The 22,366-nt window shown below is 50.8% G+C and overlaps 2 protein-coding genes across 6 annotated transcripts in view; both read right to left on the bottom strand.

The window, feature by feature from the left end:
• LOC135898265 (RNA binding protein fox-1 homolog 3-like) overlaps positions 1-22,366 on the bottom strand; it is a 571,669-nt gene that overhangs the window by 336,431 nt on the left and 212,872 nt on the right. The window lies entirely within an intron of this gene.
• The window catches only part of LOC139048699 (WAS/WASL-interacting protein family member 3-like), a 227,648-nt gene that overhangs the window by 122,072 nt on the left and 83,210 nt on the right, over positions 1-22,366 (bottom strand). Inside the window, exon 4 of the mRNA XM_070523195.1 lies at positions 19,542-20,290. Within this exon, the coding sequence (XP_070379296.1) occupies positions 19,542-20,290 (749 nt within the window). The remainder of the gene's footprint in view (positions 1-19,541; positions 20,291-22,366) is intronic.

Here is a 22,366-nt window from a genome sequence, read left to right as displayed (position 1 = left end):
TTCTAAGGGCTATCGGGTATGTGTCGGCCAATCACAAAAGCGAGCACGCCAATTCACAGTGACCTTCGGCACGGCGCCCATGCCCCACCCGCGTTCTCTGCTGCTATTCTAAACAGTAAGTCACAGAGCAGAATACGCGCCGCACGCGCTTTCTTCCCGCATAATAGGGTTACTGTGTATTTCGATATGTTTTGTCATTAAAACTGATTTGAATTGAAAGTGCCTTTTTGTAGCGCACGACACACAGTCGTAGGCGGTTGGCTCATTTAGCCTGCGCAAGCCCCCTGCACGTACCAGCAACAGACCTCGCATGCGGCGCAGTAAACAGCGCTGCGTGGTTCTGCGCGCATTCATAAACACACGGGCCCGCATGCACGCCGCACAGCGAGGCGATCGACTCCGGGTGGCAGCCACTTGAACACTTCTCCTGCCCGTGGCGCGTCACAGAAGTCGCGAAATGCAGCAGCGTCACCTTCGGATCGATTCCGAGCGGCAGAAATTGAAGCAGGCGCCATAGCCTTTCGGTGCAAGCAGACGACAGCAAAGTGGGCGCGAAGATGTAGCCCGGGGACACAGAACGGCTTCCTTCGAGCGTCGACTCTACGCGAAAAGGTCACGCGCTGCTCGGCTGACAGTTATGCGCTTTAATCGAGCGTTTGCTTTTCGCTGGCGCAAACAGCCGACGAATGACAAAAAGGACGCGAAGACAATGACACAGCCCAGGGCGTTCGACGACCGGCCTGGAAAGGTTGTCATCGTACTTTAATGATCGTTTCCCGCAGAGAGCCTTGACCACGCGCAATTGCATTGCTTATACGAGTAATCTTTATTCGTTCTTTGCGCGCTCCTTTGTTCACTGAGTGTCCTTGCAAGCGCACGACGCGCAAATAGCAAGCAAATGGCGGTGACATCAGTGGCGGAGCGCAAACGCACTGAACGGAATGTTTGTAGACGCGACGGCCGTTAAAACCTGGCACAGGGCCAATGGTCACATGACCAAGTTCAGAACATTCCGCTCTGAGTCGTTTTGACTGTGTTTCTGGATTCCCGGAACAGACAAGGCCGAGTAGCAGAATCTCGAAACCGAGCCAGACAGCATGCGACATGGGCGCATCGACCGTGGAGAGGACAAAAGGAAGCCCTCACGAGCTGGCCCGTTGCCAAAGGTCGTGGTCATGCACATTTTGCAGCTAACTACGGGCAATGGCTGCCCCTCTCTTCGTGTATTATGGCAGTGATCGACCCAGAGCTATAAAAGAGAAGTGTGCAAGCTATCACGACGCCCTAAAACTGCGCAAGGCGAACCACGCCTGAAAGAACAGCGCCCGCGAAGATAATGCGATGGTTGAAAAGACGTGATCGTTTTCGTTCGAGCCCTTTCTTCACAAGTATCATTCAGCGTACTCACGAGCGAGGACGGAAGCAGGACAAGCTCGACAGCACCTTGCAATGTCCCTACTTACTAACACGTTCTTTCGCAGCCGCTTTTCAGATTGGTTCTCGAGAACGGGCTTGCAAGTACAGAAGTGGCCGCTGCCGCAGGTAAAGCAAACATCGACGCGCCAGATTTGTTCCTAAACGGGCGTCTATAGTTGAACATGCAGTGAGGTGATTGAAGGTGCTCTCCTCCTGACAACACGAAACAGCCGGCTGCCCACAAAGGAATGCCACGTTTTACAGGGCGACATAGACACGATTCCCGTCGAATAAACAGCTCACTCGAAAGCGCCCCATAGCGTGGAGAAAGCAGAGAGGCGAGCCAGATGGCGGAGCCGGCGTCACCACTCATGACGGCACCGCTGTCCTTACTCGCAACCTGCTCTTCTTGTAGCGGCACGAGGTCCACAGAAATAGCAGGGGTGACACTTGGAAATAGACGATAAAATGACTTTGTGTCCAAGGACGCGATCCCAGTCAGATAGCAGATCCTGCCCAATAGCCTGCTCATAAATTGGCTTCGACTGCAGTATACGGGTGTCACAGGCATAGATAATTACGCTCGACTCCCGAGAAGCAGGCCAGGCGCTCCATTTTTCGGCCGACCTCTCTACATTTTCCAATCATTAAACTACTACTACTTCTTCTCGAGAGCCCTTTCCGAGAAGCAAACGAAACGAACAAAAACCAGTTTCCGGTAATATTTCGGCCTTGGTTCGTCGTTGTGAAACAAACAGAACTGCACAGCCGCGGTGGCTGCGGCGTTCTGACGGAAGGCACGAGGTCGCGGCATCCGATTTCCGGACGCAGAGGTCGCGTTTCGATGGGCGTGGGGAAAACCGCTCGTCTACTGGCGTTGAGATGCACGCTGAACAGCGCCACGCGGCCTACAATAGCCCTCCACGATGCCCCATTTCTCATAGTGAGTGCCCCGGAACAATTCCTGGTTAAGGGTGGTTTAATTCCTGCATTATAGAGGCATCGAGTTGTAATAGATGGGAAAGCTATTATTTTCATACTCCATTTGCGCTCACTACTCCATTCGCAGTGGATATTACTGCTAGAAAAAACGATGTTTAAGACTTCCGTTTCTAACTTTCTGCCACAACTGGCACGCCAAAGCAGCCAGGGCGTCGTAACACATTTCGATGAATTCTCCCGTGTTCTGGTCTTTTTCGCCCAGGAAGAAAGAAAAAAGAAAGAAAGAGCACGAAAAAATCCCCGCCCCTTCAGCGAAGATGGTCAAACAGCAAAGCTGTGTTATTACACCGAGTGCTACACCATGCAAGTGACAGACAGACAGACAAAGAACTTTATTAATGGTCCTGAGGAACCGGCGTTAGGGTACCCCCCTTTTCAGGGAGTCCCCGTAGTGAAATTTCGCAGCAGTCTATATTGTAAATCTTTTGTTTCACCATTCTTTCACGTCATTTTCGCTTTTTTGTGTGCTTCGCGTGGTGAGCAAGCTTCAGGAGTTATTTTTTTTATGCGGTTATTCCAATTTCTTTCTTTCTTTTCTTTTATTGGTTCTTTTTCTTTTTCACGTGAGGTTTCCGTCTGTGTTTTGCGGTGCTTTTTTTTTTTGTTTTGCGGATGCAAGTTGATCCCCCCCCCCTTTTTCCGCATCAGTAATGAGAGCAAGATTTGGCGTGAAATGAAAACCATCAGCCTCCCGGCGCTGCCGTTTAAACTCGGCATCTCTGGCGCGCAGCTCGAGGTCGGCCCTACGACGACGGGCCCGTTCACGAGCCAACACTCGCTGACGCTCGCGGTAGGCAGCCTCTTCTTCAGGAGCACGCACTGCTCGTGGTCTTTCCACAGTCGTAGATGGAATGGAAGGTGCGGAACCACTAATCCACAGCTCCGTGTATTGGGCGCAAGGCCCACCACTGGAGATGTGGGCGCTGCGATCGTTCTAACGATTGGTTGAATTAGTTTCACAATTGACGTCTTGGTGTTTCTTAATGAGGCTACACACACGTTCAGCTGCCACATAGAGAACGACGTCGGTGACGGTGACGGCATGCCCGCAGTCCGCAGTTGCTTGCGTTCGATGTCTCGAGTTCGCTCGGTGGAGTGGTTAGCAGCATCCACCCGGCATTGCCGCTTGCGGCTCTCCAAATTATATATATATATATATATATAACTTGAGGCGAAGCGCAGAAAAACATGAGGGAGAAGGAAACGAAGACATATAGCGCTACTCTTCTCCTCGTGTTTTTTTTTTTTTTTTTTGCGCTTCGCCTCAAGTTATGCAGTACCAACTAGTCCACCAGTCTGTTCTTTTAAATCTGTATGTCACGTAAGATAATGAATGCCTCGTAGCCCCTTAAAGAATCCCTCACATATACCACCGCAAACGCAGGCCTCCCCATGCATTACGACGACAGAAGTGAAATTCTACGCTGCAATGACGAGCGGCAACGGAGCCAGCTGTGGAAGAAGAGGACGACGCTCGAGCCATTGCTGATGATGATAGTTTTAGCGAAGTCCGACAACGACGACATAGGGTCCGCATAAACAGCTTCGCTGTAAAACGAACTCGCTTCCGAAAGCAACGCGACTGTTGTTTTGTTCACCAACGCTTGACTATAGCGAAGAGCAAACTTCATTGCATTACAGGAATCTATAGAGAGGGAATCTTTCCCTTTTTGTCCCTATTGGGGCTTACAAAACTTCCGTTCGCGCAGACTGACTTTTTCTGAGATTCCAGCAGCGGATTAATTTGCCAACATAACCTAATACCTCGTGTGCTTATTTGTACCCGTTGCCTTCGTAACCAGCAGAGATAAGTATAGGATTCAGTGATTGCAAGGAACATGACACTAACGCCGTTACGAAAGTGCGCTGGGCTGCCTTTTGTGTGACCACATTGTACGTTACGTAAAAGAAGGGACTCGCATGGAGAGAAAGTCTGATGCGCTCTCTCTCTCTCTCTCTCTCTCTCTCTCTCTCTCTCTCTCTCTCTATATATATATATATATATATATATATATATATATATATATATATATATATATATATATATATATATATATATATATATATATATATATATATATATATATATATATATTCCGAGAAGGGCTTGACGCACCTCACTCGGTTAGCTTTGTCAGAAATGTGTTCTGAAACTATCAGGTGCGTCGAATAATCCGCGACGAAGGCTACGAGATATCCCCTCAAATTAAAGAAATGTCGGAAGAACGGTCCGCCCGCGGGAAAGCGAAAACGACCACAAAAAACATGGCCTTGTCTGTTTTGTTCAGACCTTCGACCACCAAGACAAACAGGTGGTGCTTACGCAATCCTTACGAAACAACGCGATTACACAGTTACGCGGCAAATATCCACTTTGCAAAAAAGAAAAAATCATCTGCTGCTGTTAAAGGCTAGCAATATCATCGCCCGTTTGTCAAAAGAAAATGGACCATACACGAGAGCGCACGAAATGCGAGGATAGGGCGTTTAGCTTTTGTTATAACTTCTATGGTTGAAGACAGAAGAGATACGAAAGTAAATGTAGACTAACATTCGGTCTTTACCATTTTCTTTTACATTCTGCGTTCCATCTTACGACAGTACGCAAAGCGTATTTCCCGTACCCGTTGAAAACAATATTCGCCGGTGGACGTCTGCGTTGACACTGCCACGATACGAAAATAAGGCACCGCTGCTCGTTGCGCAAAGTGGTACGCTCTCCTCGACTAGAGCACAGGGATTTCGCGATTTCTTTATCACCGAAGGCAGACAGCGGGACATTAAAAAAAAAAATTAAAAAATACTGCGTCCACACGACCCTTGCGCCAAGATGTGCACGCGCTCATTTTTTTTTTTTCTAGATTGCCGCTAGTGCACGCACACTGACGAGTAAATCGCCAGAGCAGCCACGCTTGCGACACCGCGTACGATGCGAAAACTTTGCATTTTGCTACGAACGCATAGCGTCCGGAAGTTTCTCAACGAATGATACAATCGCAACCTCTTTCGTGTCTTTACGGGCTATAAAACTTTGTAATTGCTGTTTCCATTAAGTATGAAAGCGCCAGAGGCTGATACGTCAGCGAATGGCTAGAAACAGCCAGCCCATCCAACTAAGAGCGGTTTCTGCATATGGATGTCGCTCAATGCAAGATGGAGCAACCTGAAAACAAAAAGTTTGCAAGCTGATTTACTGGTCATTCGAAAGAAGATCTAACGCGGAGAATCTTCGCTATGTAACCCGCGTAAGCCTCCTTTTTTTTTTTTAACGAACGCGTTTGCAGCAACGGGCTCACTCCCCTAGTCATTCAGATGCACGCCGGTGTCTGTCACTCGAAACTCAGAGTGCTTTGCAAGACTTTTATACAGACAAAAACTTTTTTTGAAATCCAAACTCTGGGCGCACAGATTGCTTGCTAGTCGAGGATTCTACCTCTCAGCACGTCCGTCTGCTTAGTTTTTTCTTAGCTCCGCCGACGCGGAGTAACAGCATGGCCTTTTCCTTGCTATGCCTGACCTCGAGCAGTCATTAAAATGTCTAGCTGCCACCACGCTCTCCAGCTTATTCGTGATCAGCGCCGAGGTGAACGGACGCTAACGAAGCCAGTGGAATTGACGCTCAGGGCAGAGACTGCTCGCGCGCACCGCCGAATGTTTCCTCCAACCGATGCACTGCACGAAACAGTCCCGAGACTTCTTGCGCGCACTGTCGTCCCAGCTATCCCGTCGCCGCCTGTGCACTGAGGGCGAAAGTGCCACTTTCCCAACGCCCTCGCCCTGCACTAGACGGCAGCGACCAAGAATGCGCGAAAAGAAGGGCGGTGGGAAGCACGACACCGCCGCATGCGTTCTCGTCGTCGTGTGCACATTTCCACTGTCAGCGACAACACAGCCCAACACACCGGACGCTGCAGGGGTGAAATAGACGCGATACGCTGCCTTTCTTTTCGCACTCTTTGTCGCTGCCGTCTTTAGCACGCCTTCACGTTCATTGTAGCACTCGACGCCGTATTAAAGGAGGCGCTAAGCAGCTTTCAGCCTAAGGCTTCACAATCGATCAAAAGCAGGGCACCGAAGGTGGCAATGGTTCATTAGCGACTCTTATTATGACTCGCTCGCAAAAACAAAGTAATGGTGAAGTGCCCGCTGTTGCATATAGCTAACGCGTGCTTGAATCCAAGGAGAGAAAGGTGTTGTTGAACGGACTGAATTTATAATTTCACATTTCACACAATATTCCCATTCGAGAACTTAGGAAGGAAGGAACTAAAGGAATTAATGAGAGTCCGGGGCGGATGACGTGCCTCCGGGATATGCCGTGAAAGCGCGTGGGAAACGCGAATACATTCTATGTATTCTAAAATTGAGACGCTGGCTATTCACTGCTTGCTCACCCCTCCGCATGCGCCTCAAGGGGGCGAGCGGAAAACCAATAAATTCAGTTCCCTGGACCCTGCCACTGAAGTGGTCATTCGGAGTGACCTATTGCCCTTCCTGAAATACGCACGTGCTGACTTGATGTCAGTTGTCTGTTAAACGTTCAAAAATTGGACCACAAGGAGGCTATTTAACTCGACTCCCTAAATCTAAGCCCATGGGCGCACTTGCTTTGCGAATCCCATGCATATATTCTTTTTTGGAACTATTTTTTTTTTCTTTCGCACCGTAGCTGGACCACAAAGCAGCCGGAACGGGCCGTGCCTTGTATATTTGTACTGTGACACTGTGTTTCTTTCTACAAGTTGCCGCTCTTCTGTCTTCCTTCTGGGCCCCTTCTCTATTGTGCCCCCCGCCACCCGCTCCCACTACAACGGCAGCCCACGCACTGGAGCTGCGGAGCGACCGCTTTCTCCCTCCTTGCCTCGGGTGCACGGGAACCTAGCTGCCGCTACTTCCCGCCCCCCTCCCTCTCCGTCTTACTTACGTCTCCCTCCTCCTGAGTGCTTTTTTTCTTTTTCTTTCCGTTTTCTTTCTTTCTTCCTTTTTCCTTTTTTTTCCTCACTTACTTCCTTGCTCTACATACATGTGACTCCGCCTTCCTCTTGCCCTGCATAGCTGCCAAAGGCCGCTGTAAATCTGCCAAGGCGCCGAAAATCAATCACTGTCACAACTGTTCCTCTCGGTTTGATGTATGTAAGAACGACCGGGTACCCGGTCTGGTGTCTTCCCTACCACGGCCGAACTGCCATTTTTTTGTAAACCCTGACGAAGATCGGTCCACCGATCGAAACTGTCGAAATTAAATACTTGTTCTGTTTACCTTGTAGCACCACTCAAGTTTTTTACGTTTGAAAGGTAGCCTGAAGAAACCCTCTTTGCCTACTATATATATATATATATATATATATATATATATATATATATATATAGTGTTTGTGTGTGTGTGTGTGCGCGCGCGCGTGTGTGTGTGTGTGTGTGTGTGTGTGTGTGTGTGTGTGTGTGAGTGAGATAGAAATGACCAACGGCATTCAGTCATGGAAGGCACCTTCCCGGAGAGTTCTCGATCAAGTGTTCGGGTCCGACTTATAACGCCGTCGTGAAGGATAAAGAGAAAACTCCCATGCCACTAAACGTGTAGCTCTTTACACTGTGCCTCCCCACCCATCAAGAACACTCGCAGTCAAGACAAGCGTAGCCGGAAAAATTTCGCGCTGCCAGTAAAGAAAAATTTCAGCGGACAGCAACAGCAGCAGCGAAGAACTGGGCCTCGCCGAGGCAGTTATTGATGAACTAATGCAGCGTGCAATATCCGGCGCGCGCGATGTTTGGACAACGACGAAAGCAACAAAATAGCATGTGGGCTAATCGATGACGGACAGGGCATATCGATTGCATCGAACGTCACGTGAGAACCGCTTCGCCGTTCCGGCTCGCTGCCCTACAAGCTGCGTCAAAAGAAGGAGCCCGCCTCGACGAACAAGTGCACTGCGTGGAGTGTGCGCACTCGAACGCGCACTTCCAGCGCAACACTGGCGAGAGTGCGAAAAGAAGCAAACGCGCATTTACATTTATTTCCTTTCCTTTGTTCATTCGGGAGAATCTATTCGATGCGTGACACGTGCCGTATCTTATGCGAGGCGTTCTTTGTCCTCAAGTCCCTACGCGGCACATCCAGCTGAGGCGCACCGTTCCGGCGTTCCTTCTACTTTCAACAGGATAATGCGTTTCGAGTGATTATGATAAATAGGACAAGCGCTGGGGCACTGTAATTTGAAACTGAAAGGCTGCCACAATCTGCCCCGGAAAACAACTCACCGCGTATGCTATACGTCGAACGCACGTCAATAGTCACAACAGAGATGCCTCCCCCTCGCGTCTCCCAGAGTACGCGTATATAGAACATAGGAGAACTCTTGGCGTTCAGAGTGAAAGATACCCGAATACATTCGGGCAGATGTGTGCAATATTTAGGGCCTGCACGTGATGCACAGCGGAAAGCTGCTACGCCGCTGGCTGCAGTGATGCCACGTTTGGTGAAAGAAATTTGCACGAATGTGGCGATTTATTTGCCGATGCGAATTGTTGACGCATTCCATGGGCATATATTGCTTCACTGAAATCATTGAAACTGTTGAAAAAACCCACTCTTAATCGCGTGACGGTGAGTTCTTTGGCCCTCTCAACCGAGGTTCATCGCTACACCTTGGCGTAAACCAGAACGGGCGCCGCGTGAGAAATGGCTGCATTTAGCACTTGTACTGCGTCGACGTCGCCATGCATAATACGCACGGAAGATGAACTGGCAACGAGTAGCCTGACGAATCACTAGGCGGCTAATTCGTGCAGCATTAGCGGCATCGAACGCACTAAAATGGATGCAGTAAACAAAGAAGAAAAATAAACGTTTTTCTTTTTTGCAAAGTTTTACACATTACAATTAACTGTTTTCGCCGAATACGAGAACGACGTTCAACGCAAAGCGCAAGCCATCGCAGATCCAAAATAAGCAACACGATGTTTCAGAAGGTGTACGAAAACGTGCCCCAGTAGGTGAAGCCCTGAAAGAAATTCTCATCTGGTGAAACTCCACAGCAGTCGATCTGCAACGTTCAGAAGGTGCGTCCCATCGGCGCGCCTGCCGACGAACGCGGCCCGCAACACGTCGAGTGTGTTGCGTTGCATGCACGATGCGTTCTGGCCATTGTGCGCATCCGCGTAGGTAAACACGCCGTTGTACGATCGCCTGCGGCTGACTCGGTTTCGCGAGAGCGGGCGCCCTTGGTAACGACGAAGACAGCCCAACCATCGAATGCGAAAGGGAAGAAGGAAACACGTGTGGACGCAAAAGGATGGGAGTAACAGCCCGGAGGAGCCAGTTAACACGACAGCAAAACAGAGATAGTTTTCGCAAAGCCCTACGAACCGAAACAAAGAAGGAACAGAAAAAAAGGCATATCGCCCGGAGACAGTATGAGGTGCCCTCTTGGAGAACTTGCGGTGATAGGATACACCGAGAGAAGAAAAGAAGACAGGGCATTGCTTTCCCTCGAGTGTGCGCGCTCTTTTCTCCCAGTCTCCTAATTCTGCGCCACAATTTCTTCCCGAGAAAAATGAAGCAACGCGAAAGGAAACAAGAGTACGGCTTTCCAGTGCGGAAGCACGGTGTGTATTCAAAGACCGCACCTTCGCTCGCTGCGTCCAGCGCGAACACACCAAACGCCGGCACTGACGCGCGCGAACCTGCAGACTCCCGGCAGAGCATTCCGGCTGGGTGGGAAAACAGTCCGCACAGCGTTGCCTCGCGCCGTTCCTCGCTTCTTCCCCTTCGCTGCCTCTGCCGGGCGAGAACGCGGAGAGGCGCAGACTAGACTGCGCGCCTTCCGGTACCGTGAGTCTAGTATATACTATAGGCAGGCTGCTCGCAACTAAAGGACGATGGGTGCGGAGAGACGAAGCAGCCAGCATGGTTCGCAACGAGAACGCAGCCATCTCCTCGCTTGATTATCGGTGGCGCCTTGCGTTCGCCGAAAAAAAAAAAGAAAAAAAAAAGCAGCAGCCAGAGAGAGTCTTTGAAGCGTGTGAAACTCATCTACTTTCGCAAACATTCGCCGCTCAGCGCACTGCAGTTGTGCTCGTTATCTTTTTTATCTGACAAGCGCAGCAGACCCAGATAGGCTCCACAGCGTGGATTTCTCCTTTCATTCCAGAGAGCCGACGACGAGGACCATAGAAGAAAAAAATATAATAATAATAAAAGAGCAGTAAAATAAATGAAAGCTGGATCGGCCATTTTCGTCTCTGGTCTCGCGATCCTTACTTAGCGAGGAAGAAGAAAAAAAAACGGAAACAAAGACGGCACGAATAGTCCATACGAGAGGGAAGTCTACGGACGGATGGAAGGCTCCACCAGAGGGCACTCGCGCGGGAAGAAGAAAGAACACAAGGAAGGAAAAGCGAGATTTCCGGAAGCTGGAAATCCTAGATGTGCATCCATCTTGAGAGACGTCGGCCGACTCCAGCGCGTACCCTTTCGCTCCCTGCTTGCCTTTCGCCATCGGCTTCGCTCGCGTTTCAACCCTCTCCCGCCCTCTTCCCCGTCGGCAAGCAGGGTCGCCTTTCGCGCCACGCGTCCGGCGAGGCGGAGATGCGCGGACGCGACACGTTCGGAGACGCAGCCAACGTTAGGCACCGACTCCGACGGGGCACGTGGTCGGGTATTCCTCGAGGCTTCCTAGAGCCGTCCTGACCCTGCGTTCGCAGTCTAAACTCCCGCAAGATGAGGTCAAAGGAGTCGACCTCACCAAGCCGGTCAACTTCGTGGAGCCGCCTTGATGGAAAGATTGCTGCTTCACTAATGGTGATATACAATGAGTGGAACTTTCGATGCCGAAGGACTTTCACGAGCAGTAAACAGCCGACAACACGGCCACTTGTTAATTGACAATTCCAAAATTGGGTGCGACGTTTACCGCAACTTTTTTTTTTACTTCTTCTTCGCTTACGCTTGGGCACACACGATAATCAAAACGTGTCTTCACCTCGTAGCGACCATAAGATGGACTACGAACACCAAAGATGCGCCTTACCGAGAACGAGGCGTATGCAGTATTCGCTGATTAGCAGCTGTAAAGAACAAGGGTAGAGGAAGCGCTGAAGAGACGTTTTATGCTGTCGGCGGGACACATGGCTTCAAATTTTGGGAAGCACTGGGATAGCGTGGTTGGTCTCGAAAGAGTAAAGAATCATTCGCGTACACTCGATGCCACAGTTGACCTTACAAAGGTATGGGAAAAGATAGTCATCATCGACCCTAATGACTACAATGATGAAATTCTCACCGTCAGAAGAAAAAAAACAGAAATGCAAACGTGCTGTCCGGGCATTCATACGCCATCGCCGCGATCGGAATGGATGCGGCGAAGCAAGCACGGTATTAGAACGGGCGCCAATGTTGAACAAATCTCCTAACGCAGAACATCAAAGACAATGTCTCCCTGCGCGTCCTCACAGTATACCAGAGAAGTTAAGGAAAAAGAAAGAACCGCTGACCTCAGAGATTCTTCCGGCTCTACCCTGCATCGTGGATGCGCGCCTACGGTGCTATTCCGCGGAGTTCGGTGTCGTGGGTTCGGCTCGTGGTCGAATACGAAGGTGGGCTAGCTTAATACAAAAATTGGCGTATACCAAGGCCTTTCTTGTTACTTCTCTCTTCCTCTCTCTTTCCATTCCCCTAGAACTTCTACCCCGTGCAGGGTGTTGCTAACCAGAAATACTTTGGGTTAACCTCTTTGCCTTTCTATGCACCCTCTCACCCTAAGCAGAAAGCGGAAATCAAACGCGACCAATTATATTAACAGCGCGAAGCTCCGCTGAATAATTCCAACAAATATCGGAGTCCAACACACGTAAGAGGGTAACGCTATCAGGATATGTGCGACATATTAGGCGTACATAATATATATATATATCGCTGTCGCTCAAAGCAACATTGTATGTTCTCCGCACAAAGCGAACGGAAGCAACAAAATCAGACGGATCACAGAAACGCATACCGCAATATGTCAGCCATATAACAAGCACTCGAAGCGCTCATTATTTTTTTCTTTACTTTTTTCCATTCTGGGGCACGCTCGTCTGCAAAGACGAGCAAGTTGCAGCATCCATTTCAACTTTCTTAAATATTTCTTATCCTATTTGGCGTATAGTCATGCCTCCCGCGGCGAAGACAATGCAGATGCCTTACCCTAATTTTCTTTTTCTTGTTTCCAACCGCAATGGTTGGTTTTATTTATTCTCGTACGTCTTCATCGCGGCAAATCTCTTTCTGCATCCGCACAGCACTTTATTCCTCCTTTCCTTCAGAGCCCCCGGATCGCTCGACTAAAGCTCCTCGGGGAGACGTTTTGAAAAACCGCCGGCTCATCAGTATATGGCCGAAACACGGCGCAGGGTGCGGACTCAGTGGCGGGGAGCGGATGGAATGAAAACGAAATCTAAGGACGCGTAAACGAAACCGTGGAGGAAGAAGAATACAGAAAGAAAGAGACGCGCACACTTCTGAGATCTGCAAGCTGCAGCATGAGCTGCGCGGGAATATCAAATGCAACGAATGGCGTACGGTTCTGGCCTCAGACTTCCGTGATGCGATCCCCGCCCCCCCCCCCCTTCTGCACTGAAATAAATCCTGCGCAGTAATTACACACCATGTTCAGCAGCGGAGGGCGAGTGATACAGACGTGATCGCGAGAGGAGCGAAGCAATACTAGCGGAGTGGCAAAAGCGCGCAGCGGGAGGCCATTCGGGGAGAAATGACGTATGCGAGTTTTGTATACAGTGCTGCAAGGGCTCGGAGCCTTTGCGCGGTGCGCGATACTGCACCGACGACGACGGGAGGGGGAAAAGAAAGGGGGGGGGGGAGAGAAGGAAAAAAAAATAACGCGAGCGACAGCACCTGCACGTTTCGAAACCATTATCGTTCCTCGAACAACACGCTAATGCGAGCGCAGCATACGCTCTCGTACGGGCGACATGAGTAGCACGGTGGTTCTGCGGGATTTCTCCAATATGCATGCGGCTGATTAAAAATTGCCACCGCCTTCCGTTTCTCCACCGCAGACGCTGCTCGGGCGGAGAGATGTGCAGCTACGAGGGCGGAAGATGTAAAAGGCAAGCGTTATTCGCATGCGGCTTTCGAAAAAAAGGTGCACCGCTCGGGACCATGCGACTGTCGTCGGAGAAGAACGCACGCGCCCAATCATTCGCGGAGGCTAGCGTGAACAAACTCTGTATAAACATTTCAGTAAAACAACCAAAAAAAATTTACAGCGATGCATATACCGTATTTACTCGTGCAAGAGACACAGTCCTACTTTCGAGCTCAAAAATGTTAAGAAGTTACCAACATTTTACCAGCCAGAATGCATGCAACCGAACAACGACCATCTCTGGGAGTGTGCCGATGGGGGAAGTAAGTTTCGGCGACGCAGGGAGGGACACCGAGAGTGGAACCGAATTCACCCACCAGCGAGCCATTATCTAAGCGCGAGTAAGATTTACGATACGACTCGGTGGATCACGATTGGCTTTGGAATCACTGGTTATTTATAGGCGACCTTATAGGTTACCTTACGTCGCATAACATGTTTCGCTGTCCCCACACCTAATCTTTCCACATTTATACTTGTACGCGTATACATACGCGATAGCAGTTTATCAAGAAAGCCACCATGGGCGCCTGGAGGTTTGAGTCTACACCGAGAGACCGAGGGTGGCAAGTACCTGCAAGCGCCGCTGACATAATCAACAGGAAGCACTGTTACGATCGGCCAGCAGAGGTACCGACCTACAAAATTCTCCCAGCCCGCCGCAGCTGCGGGGGTGGCGATCTGGACGAGAAGCGACCTCCGAACTCTCCCAGCCCGCTGCGGCGACTCGCTTTGTAAGGACGATAAAGCGCCTCGTCAACAGCCCATCGGCGCTGCCATGTCTATACGCGGTCGGCGAACCAAGTATTGATAGTGGAGTCGCCGTCGCCTTCACGGTTTGATTGGAGCGGGGGAACTCCTGGAAGGAGATGTTTTGCGGTGCGGTCTCACGGGCACCAGAAGAGGTCACAACCAATGGACAGACGCGGCGTCCACTGATTGCAGGGTCAACTCTAGGACCAAGAAGCGCCTACTCGGGTCAAGACCTCTGTCTGCGAGAACCCTCTCACCTCGACGTGTTCAGTGATACCTGTGCGGAAGTGAGTGTGCAAACACTCCCCCTCCAAAGGCGGGTCGGCTACAATGACTTTAGACGCTCCCATTGGTCGAAGGTTGAACGGCCGTTTTCCCTCACCTAGGGATCTAGGGAGGACAGAGTGTATTTAAGCAGCCGTTGTCGGCTGTTCAGTGAACATTCTCTTTCAGTCATGTTAGACTGATGAACTGTAACGTTCTCATGTAGACATTGTAAATAAATCCCATATTCCTCGTTCTCGATGAGAACAAGTCCCTCCGTTCAACAACGTCCTCAGCGTGGATGAGTTGGACGACGACATGGGCCAGCTACCATCTATTTCATGCCCGACCTCAACCCTTACAGCACGTACTAGGCTCGCGCAAGCGGTTGCTGCTATACAGTCCAAGAACCATGCAGGCGTCTACAGCATGGCGAAAGTCTATACGCAGAAGCTTATAAAAACAAAAGGTTAAAGTCCGCAGGCTGACACTGTCAAGAGATAGTGCGTGTATTTGACTAATGCCCAAAGAACCTCTGTTTAATATTATGTACAGTCTATGGTCTAAAGCGCATAGACCATACAGAGAAATAGCTACTGATGTAGCTGGTCTATAGACCGTATATTTACTGGTTTAGCTGCAGACACCATGATCACGAAGCGCCTTACACGTATACTGAGCGCCCTATATCCAGCGATTTGCATGCATCCAGTGAATATAGGTTGACATAACTTCGGATGAAGTCAGATATAATGCCACGTTTATTTTTTCTCGTTAAAAGGAAGGAACAGCCGCGAAATAGCTGCTGAATACAGCAGCTTGACGGAGCGGCTGCCCTCAAGGGCTTGACAGCATTATACACTTCAATATTTATTAACAGTAAGCAAGAAGTTTATCGACGTTCCAATAGAATGCTACAAGCATCATGTCTCGCATTTAATCCTCACGGCGGGTCGTTTTCATATAACGGCTTCCGAAATAAGCTAGTATATCAACAGTATCTGGCTACAAATCTCTCAACTCTTCAACATACGGAGAACACAGCTGTGGCCATTTATACCTGCACATACCATTTTTATGTTCCATCACCTTTGCAACGTGCGGCGACCACAGTTACGTGTTCATTTATATCGGCACGGAAACTCGCGTCCATTCCCCACGAACATCATGCCAAGAACCTCCACAGCGCTCGCCTTATTACCCCTCCCCCGCGTTGGGCAGCAGCTGGTCGACCTACCTGCATTTCCTTTTTCTCTTCTCTCTCCACTGATTTATATAGCTCGCGGAAATTAATTTTCTAAGGCGACGTTTACAAAAGATCACCCTGACAGCTTAAACCGCTCATTGACTTTCCACATGCAGGATCTGGAGATTTTTGCGAAGGTCGGTCGCTTGGAAATCTGAGCGCGCGGAAAGCGGACAGAAAAGACTCGATAACTCTCGTCTATGAAATGCCTGTGGGCGTTACATGGGCTTACATCCACTAACAATCGTTTCCATGGACTAATAAGGTACCATCTATATAGGCGGCCATACAAGACAGAAAGAAGTTCACAGTAAGGCGGAGGCCTGATGTGATCACCAACAGTGAGGCCAACGTTCCGACAAATCCCCGTATCGAAGCATTGGCTCCAGCAACATTCGTTTCTCGACAATACGGTTGGTCGTCTCTCGTAGGGTATGCAGTCTGCAAAATGCCTGCAAACAGGGAAAGAGCTTGGGACAAAGTTATCACGAGCAGGATTCGGTGTGTCCTCGCTCAAATGCGTATCGCAGAAAATGTCGATGCTGACGATGCGGCGTACGAAGCAATCTTGCGATCCCCGAGGTACGGAAGAGCGACGACGAGGATGGAGGCATCCGCGCCCACTTCCATCCCGTGGGCTCTGAGCGGCCAAGCGGTTTCGCAGACACACGGCAGTGTCGCGTCTTCTCCTCGCTTTATTGTTATTATATCTTTTAAGGTACTGAACGATCCGAAGTCGCAGAAGCTCTACCGCACACATCTAGTACGTAAAACGATCAAACTTATCAAGTACAATGGTTGGGAAACAAGTTTTGAAATATGGACCACACAGCGCACAGCGCTCGTGTTTTGTCTCTCTTCTTTGTCCGTGTTTTAGTGCGCGCCGTAAGTAATAATAATAATAATAATAATAATAATAATAATAATAATAATAATAATAATAATAATAATAATAATAATAATAATAATGGTTAATAATGGTTAATAATGGTGCAGATGTATCGACCCGCCCAGCTAGCTACCGTACTACCGACCAAGCATCATGCACAGTATCGTAGCGTCACGACACAAAACAAAATTTGTCGACGTCGTTCTAGGAAAAAGAATAAGTGTGCGATAGTGTTACCCATTAAAAAAGAATGATTCTTCAATAAGCTAGAGTGCTGCGCGCTCATCTTAAGCAGCGCTCTCTCGTGGAAACCCCAGCGACCTCAGAAACGGAGCGAGCCGCTAACGTCATGGCGACGACATCGAAACTCAGGTGCCCCACTTGCCTGCCTGAACACCACCAGGCTAGACGCTCCTGTAGCTCGAGGAAGCCATTGTAACACAAAGACAGACAGACACGAGTATCGGAATAACGCTACACTCGCAAATGATAGCGCGCCTGTGCACACCACCACGATCATGTACACAAACAGCAAGTAACCGACGCAGAGCTGCTGCACAGATTTACTGAGACACAGTTCGTCATTGTTTAGACAGAATAACAGTCACCAGGACGACCTAGAGGACTCGTCAATAAGCCACCGGTAGCGAACTTAAATTGAGAAACGCGGCCAACGAGAGCATTTTGATACCGCTGTCGTGTCGACGAGAACGTCAAAAAGAGCTGCAACCTTTTCATTTTCTTTTTACACTATGGCCTCCATGTAAAGCTGCGGTGTCTGGCATACGGACACAGGTGTGCGACGTCGACGGACGACGAGCCGAAAGGACGGCGCTTCGTATTTCACTCCTTCATTCCTTTCTTTGGGCTTATTGAGCACATGACCGTATTGCATAAATAAAGAAATCTTTATCATCAGGAAAGACTGGCATGTGACCAAAGTGGAAAGCGGGGTTCATTTCCTCCCTGAGCAGCACAGCACGTGGAATGGCCATTTTCATCGGGTCTACACTTGGTATTTTTACAACCTTCGGTGCTTATCTTGTTCTGAATAAGAACAGTGATGTGGGCGAGTTGGTTGGTGTAAAATCGCTGCAGTGCGAAGCATTGAAGTGCGCAAAGAAAGATAAAAAAAAAACAAGGACGAAGGAAGAAGGATTGCAAGAGGACAAAACTCGAGCGCTGTGTTCACCAAAAGCGATAGCCATTAATCTTGCGTGCACTTCCTTTACTGCGCTCGCTGCTTCCCTGTCGGGAACGCCGCGTGACGCCTATACGCGCGAACGGTACAGGTCGCGAACCTTCAGTTCGTGACCCTGAAGGCACCGCGAGAACAGCGTTAGCAAAAGCAATAAGGTAGCAACAATACTTGGGCGAGTTGGTTCACCTTGACAGGGTTCATAAGACGCGCTAAAGACTGAAACGAAAGGAACGCATAAAATAGATGATCGCTTGAAATACATGCTAGTTGGAAGTTGAGCGCCCGTCCTGTCGCATGTGTTCCTTTCGTGTTCGTCTTTAGCGCGTTTTGCGAACACTAACAGGTAGACGATTATTGTCAAAGGGCCAGATAAGCACCAAAGAACGCAAATATTTCTTTGGGCGTGCGTGCAAATGAAGCTTTAGCAATATATGTATCGAGTCACGCAGTCCGTCGAAACTATGATGTAATCATGCTCTTTCTGCTTAACTCAACCCGGCCCTTACGTACCTCCTAGAGCTTGTACGTAAGGAAATGAAAACAGATAGCCGGAATATAGTTGGCCGGGCGTACACAGAGTGCTACGGGCAACGAAGGGGCACTTGTTACGCTGTCATCTACGCACAGACAGACACGCATTATCCACCACCGCGCACCGGAAACGGAAAGTCGGAAATGAAGGAAGGCGACCTGCCACAAAACGCGGCGCGCCGTCTCTCATACGTATCATCACGTCGATGTACGCCACCGTCCTCCTCCGCTCTTCTTTCTCTTTACACGCGAGCAACACAGGCGTCACTGCACATCACGTTAAAAAGTCGCACACATCTGACAACGAGCCCGGCAAGAAAGATTAATGGATAGGCTTTCCTCTCCTTGCTCTAGGCTGTTCTGTATTTTTTTTTCTTGCACGACTCTCTCGCTATTTCCCTAATGAAGCTCTCCGAGATGCGGCAAACGGGAAGACATTTTCATGATTGCATTATACTTAACGTTTTTTTTTTCTTCAGTTGAAGCGGGGAGTCCGCTTTTTTTCGTAACACGTGACCGTGCGAGAAGTGGAAGCACGCGCACTCCAACCAGGGAGACTCAGCTGGGCCAACGGCCTTTACACGAACACACTTTAGCACCTACAGTAAACTTCGGCAAATGTCCGGTAACTAATTACGTCCGCATGTTGCTCCGATAGGTGACAGAAAGGCAGGACGCTTTAGAGGTGCACACATACACCTGCCCACAGTTCCATACTACGTGCTCGAGGTGCAAAAGACGGACAAGCCAAGAAAACAAGCACGGAGCAGATGTTTGGGCTCCACGCGACCAACAACAGCGGCACGGCTTCGAACTCTGGAAGGGTGAAGGTCTGATCTAGTTGATCTGGACAAGGAATATCGTAGAAACGGAAAATAAAGTAGGAAAACAGGCAGCATACAGCACGCGCTGCATGTCGCCTGTGCAGTATACGCCTGCTCATCGGTTTCCTCGCACCATTCCGATACAGCGAGGTCCCAGTAACAAACGCTTAGAGCTAACATTAACAGCGCAGAAATAGAGCAGCCGAAGGAAGTGCTTTCAGCTGGGCGGGTCGCGCGCATACACACACCGACGAGTCGCGGCGACGCTCACCGCAGGAAACCGGTGCTGCAGTCCCCTGGCAGCAGCCGCCGCCGCGGCCGATCCGGGCGGCGAGCCGAGCAGGAGCAGGCAGGGTAGCTCGGGCGGCGGCGGCGCGGCGGGTCCCAGCGGGGTGGGCGCCCCCGCTGCCACCACGCCTGGCGGGGGAGGCGGCGGCGGCGGAGGGGGCGGAGGAGGCCCGGCGGCGGCAGCCGGTGGGGCCGCACCCGCGGGACCACCCAGCAGTCTCGTCTGGTGCGGAGACAGGTGGTGGTGGTGGTGGTGGTGCGGGTGATGGTGGTGCAGCGGCGTCACGTACGCGGCGTCCGTGCCAGCGGCGGCGGCCGCGGCGGCCAGCACTTCCAGCAGCTGCGGAGGGGGAGGCGGCGGCGCGGCAGCCGGTGGCGCCCACCACTTGTCCAAGGCGAGCGCGACGGCAGCGCACGGGTCCTCCTTGAGGTCGCCGACGACCGCCGGATTGGGGTGAGCGTAGACGGGAGGCGCTGCCGCAGAGGAGGAGGAGGCGCACGACGACGTCACAAGCGGAGCAGCGGCGGCCGAGGAGGAGGAAGTCGTCGTCGTCGTGGACGTCTCGGAGGCCCCGGGGGACGACGCCTTGAGCGCCGCGGCGGGTCCCCTACGACGGCGCCGCTGTCTCCTCGGCTTCTTCCTCCTGCAGGCCGCCAACGAAGCGTGCCGCCGGCGACGCGCGGCCACCGGCTGCTCCTCAACGGCGGCCGCGACCGGCCGTATCGCGATGTCTCAGCGGTGCTGGCACGGGGACCACATGCGCTCGCGCGCGAGGGCTCAGGCGACGCTGCTGCTTGCTTCGGGCGCGAAACACATGGACCGCGCACCCTGCAACCGCTGTGCTAATGCCCACAGGATTTTCCAGGATCAAGGGCCCACACGGCCTTCTGCGTCTAGACGCAAGCTGCCACAGCACTATCTTCGTCCAATGTCTCCAAGTGCCTAGACGTCAACTACCTGCGCCAACCAGCGAAAACTCCTTCGACGTTTCCGAGCCTTCAGATATGGGCCTTTCGGGAAGCCTGAGCAGCCTTCCGAACGCTGAAGACGAACGTATCCGCTGTATGAAAACGAACCAACTGGCTCGCTTTCAATTAGGCAGACGTTACCACGGTTACAGTCATGTCGATTGGTACAAGACGTGCTTGCGCAACAGCTGTTCTCGACAGAAACTATGGGTAAGAAAGGGTAAGAAATATACCGTGAATATTACTCGCCATCAAAATCGACTTGAAAAATATATCTTGGCACTTCTCAAGTTTACAGCAAATAACAGAAGGAGAGCATCCCACATATAGACCTGTTTATGATGAGATCTATTCCGAGCTCCTTTTGTTTTTCTCTAAGGTCGGTACATCATATATGTCTGTGCTTTTCAAACAACTTGGTAAATGGAAAAAGTTCTCGATATGTGCTGGCTGAGACGAACTGCTAATGAGGAATGATTAATATCTGCACGAGTTGCTCGGAAGAAATCGTGCGGGGCCTTTTGAGGTAACGTACTCTTTCTGTCTTGAGCGGATGTTTGGAACAAGAATGTTTTCTATAGATGGGGTTCTTCCTGATGTCTGTGCACACAGTGAGAGGTTTTCGAGGCACCAATCGAATCCCCGACCGCGAGACTTGGAAATGTTCCAAGTTGTGTAAGGGGAGTTCTAAAGCTATTTAAACGTATTGAGCGAAAGGTACCATCAAAAAATGATTCCAGGAACACCGGGGAAATCTCGAAAAACTCTACTACTACGTCAGGTAGGTTGAAAAAATTTTAAAACTTCAATGCAAATTTCAAGCACGCTAAGACGATCAAAGAGATGGTCAGTGAACGTCCTGCAGCTCTCTCGTTAGGCACCACTAGAAGCTACATCGACAAGAGTGTGTTTGATATGCGGTGCGTCGAACATTCAACGGCCGCCAGCTTCCATATGTTCACATCCGCCGACGCCCAACAAGCGTTGAACAGCGTCGCTGGGCCAACGGGATGATTGGGAAGCGTGCACAAGTATATATAGAAGAAGCCCCGCAGTACTTCCTTGACACCCGGATACTTCTACCGTGTTGTTAAGGCAAGGACCATCGGTCAAGGCGGCGCCGCACAGGTCGCTCCTCTGGATCTGGTGAAAACACGCGCAAAAGGGGAGCCTCACAACAAAGGCGGAACAACGCTGGAGAAAAAAGGAGCACGTAAGCGACCTCGACCAAAGCAGACTCGACGGCGATGCTTTTCGAAATCGTCCCCTACGCTCCTTCGGCGCGCAGCAGCAATCGACGCAGTAACCTCGCCTTCTTCTCCCGGGACAGTAAAGACGCGTGACAGCAAAGCCGTGCCGGCTTCCGCTGACCACCGTCGCCGAGAAACAAAAGGAAGCGGGTCGATGCTGGCGTCGCGTCACAACGACGCAAGCAACACCACCCGACACGCGCCGGCACGACGACAGGCACCACCAGCGCGAAGCAGGGCCGCAGTCACGACACCAATGACACCACAATGAGAAAGCGGCGGCAGCAGCAAACAACGACGACGCGCACAGTTGAGGCAGTCAGGGAACGCCGCGCTCCTTCACGGCACGACGACGTGGACAATAGACGACGGGCACTTCGACGCGGCGCCTCTCGGTCGCTCCGCCCAGAAGGGACGTCGCCGCAAACAGCAGCACTGGCGAACGGTCCAGAAGGAGCAGCAGCAGCAGCAGCCCGTACGGTCCGGCTAGCCGCCCGCGGCCGAAAGGAGGGAGTAGCACGGCCGCCGACGCTCTCTCTCCCGAATGCTCTCTGCTCGTGTCGTGTACTGGCGTTGCACAAACGGGGAC

This window comes from Dermacentor albipictus, chromosome 8, assembly GCF_038994185.2.
Source record: "Dermacentor albipictus isolate Rhodes 1998 colony chromosome 8, USDA_Dalb.pri_finalv2, whole genome shotgun sequence".
Lineage (NCBI taxonomy): Eukaryota > Metazoa > Arthropoda > Arachnida > Ixodida > Ixodidae > Dermacentor > Dermacentor albipictus.
This window is presented reverse-complemented; position numbering and strand designations above follow the sequence as displayed.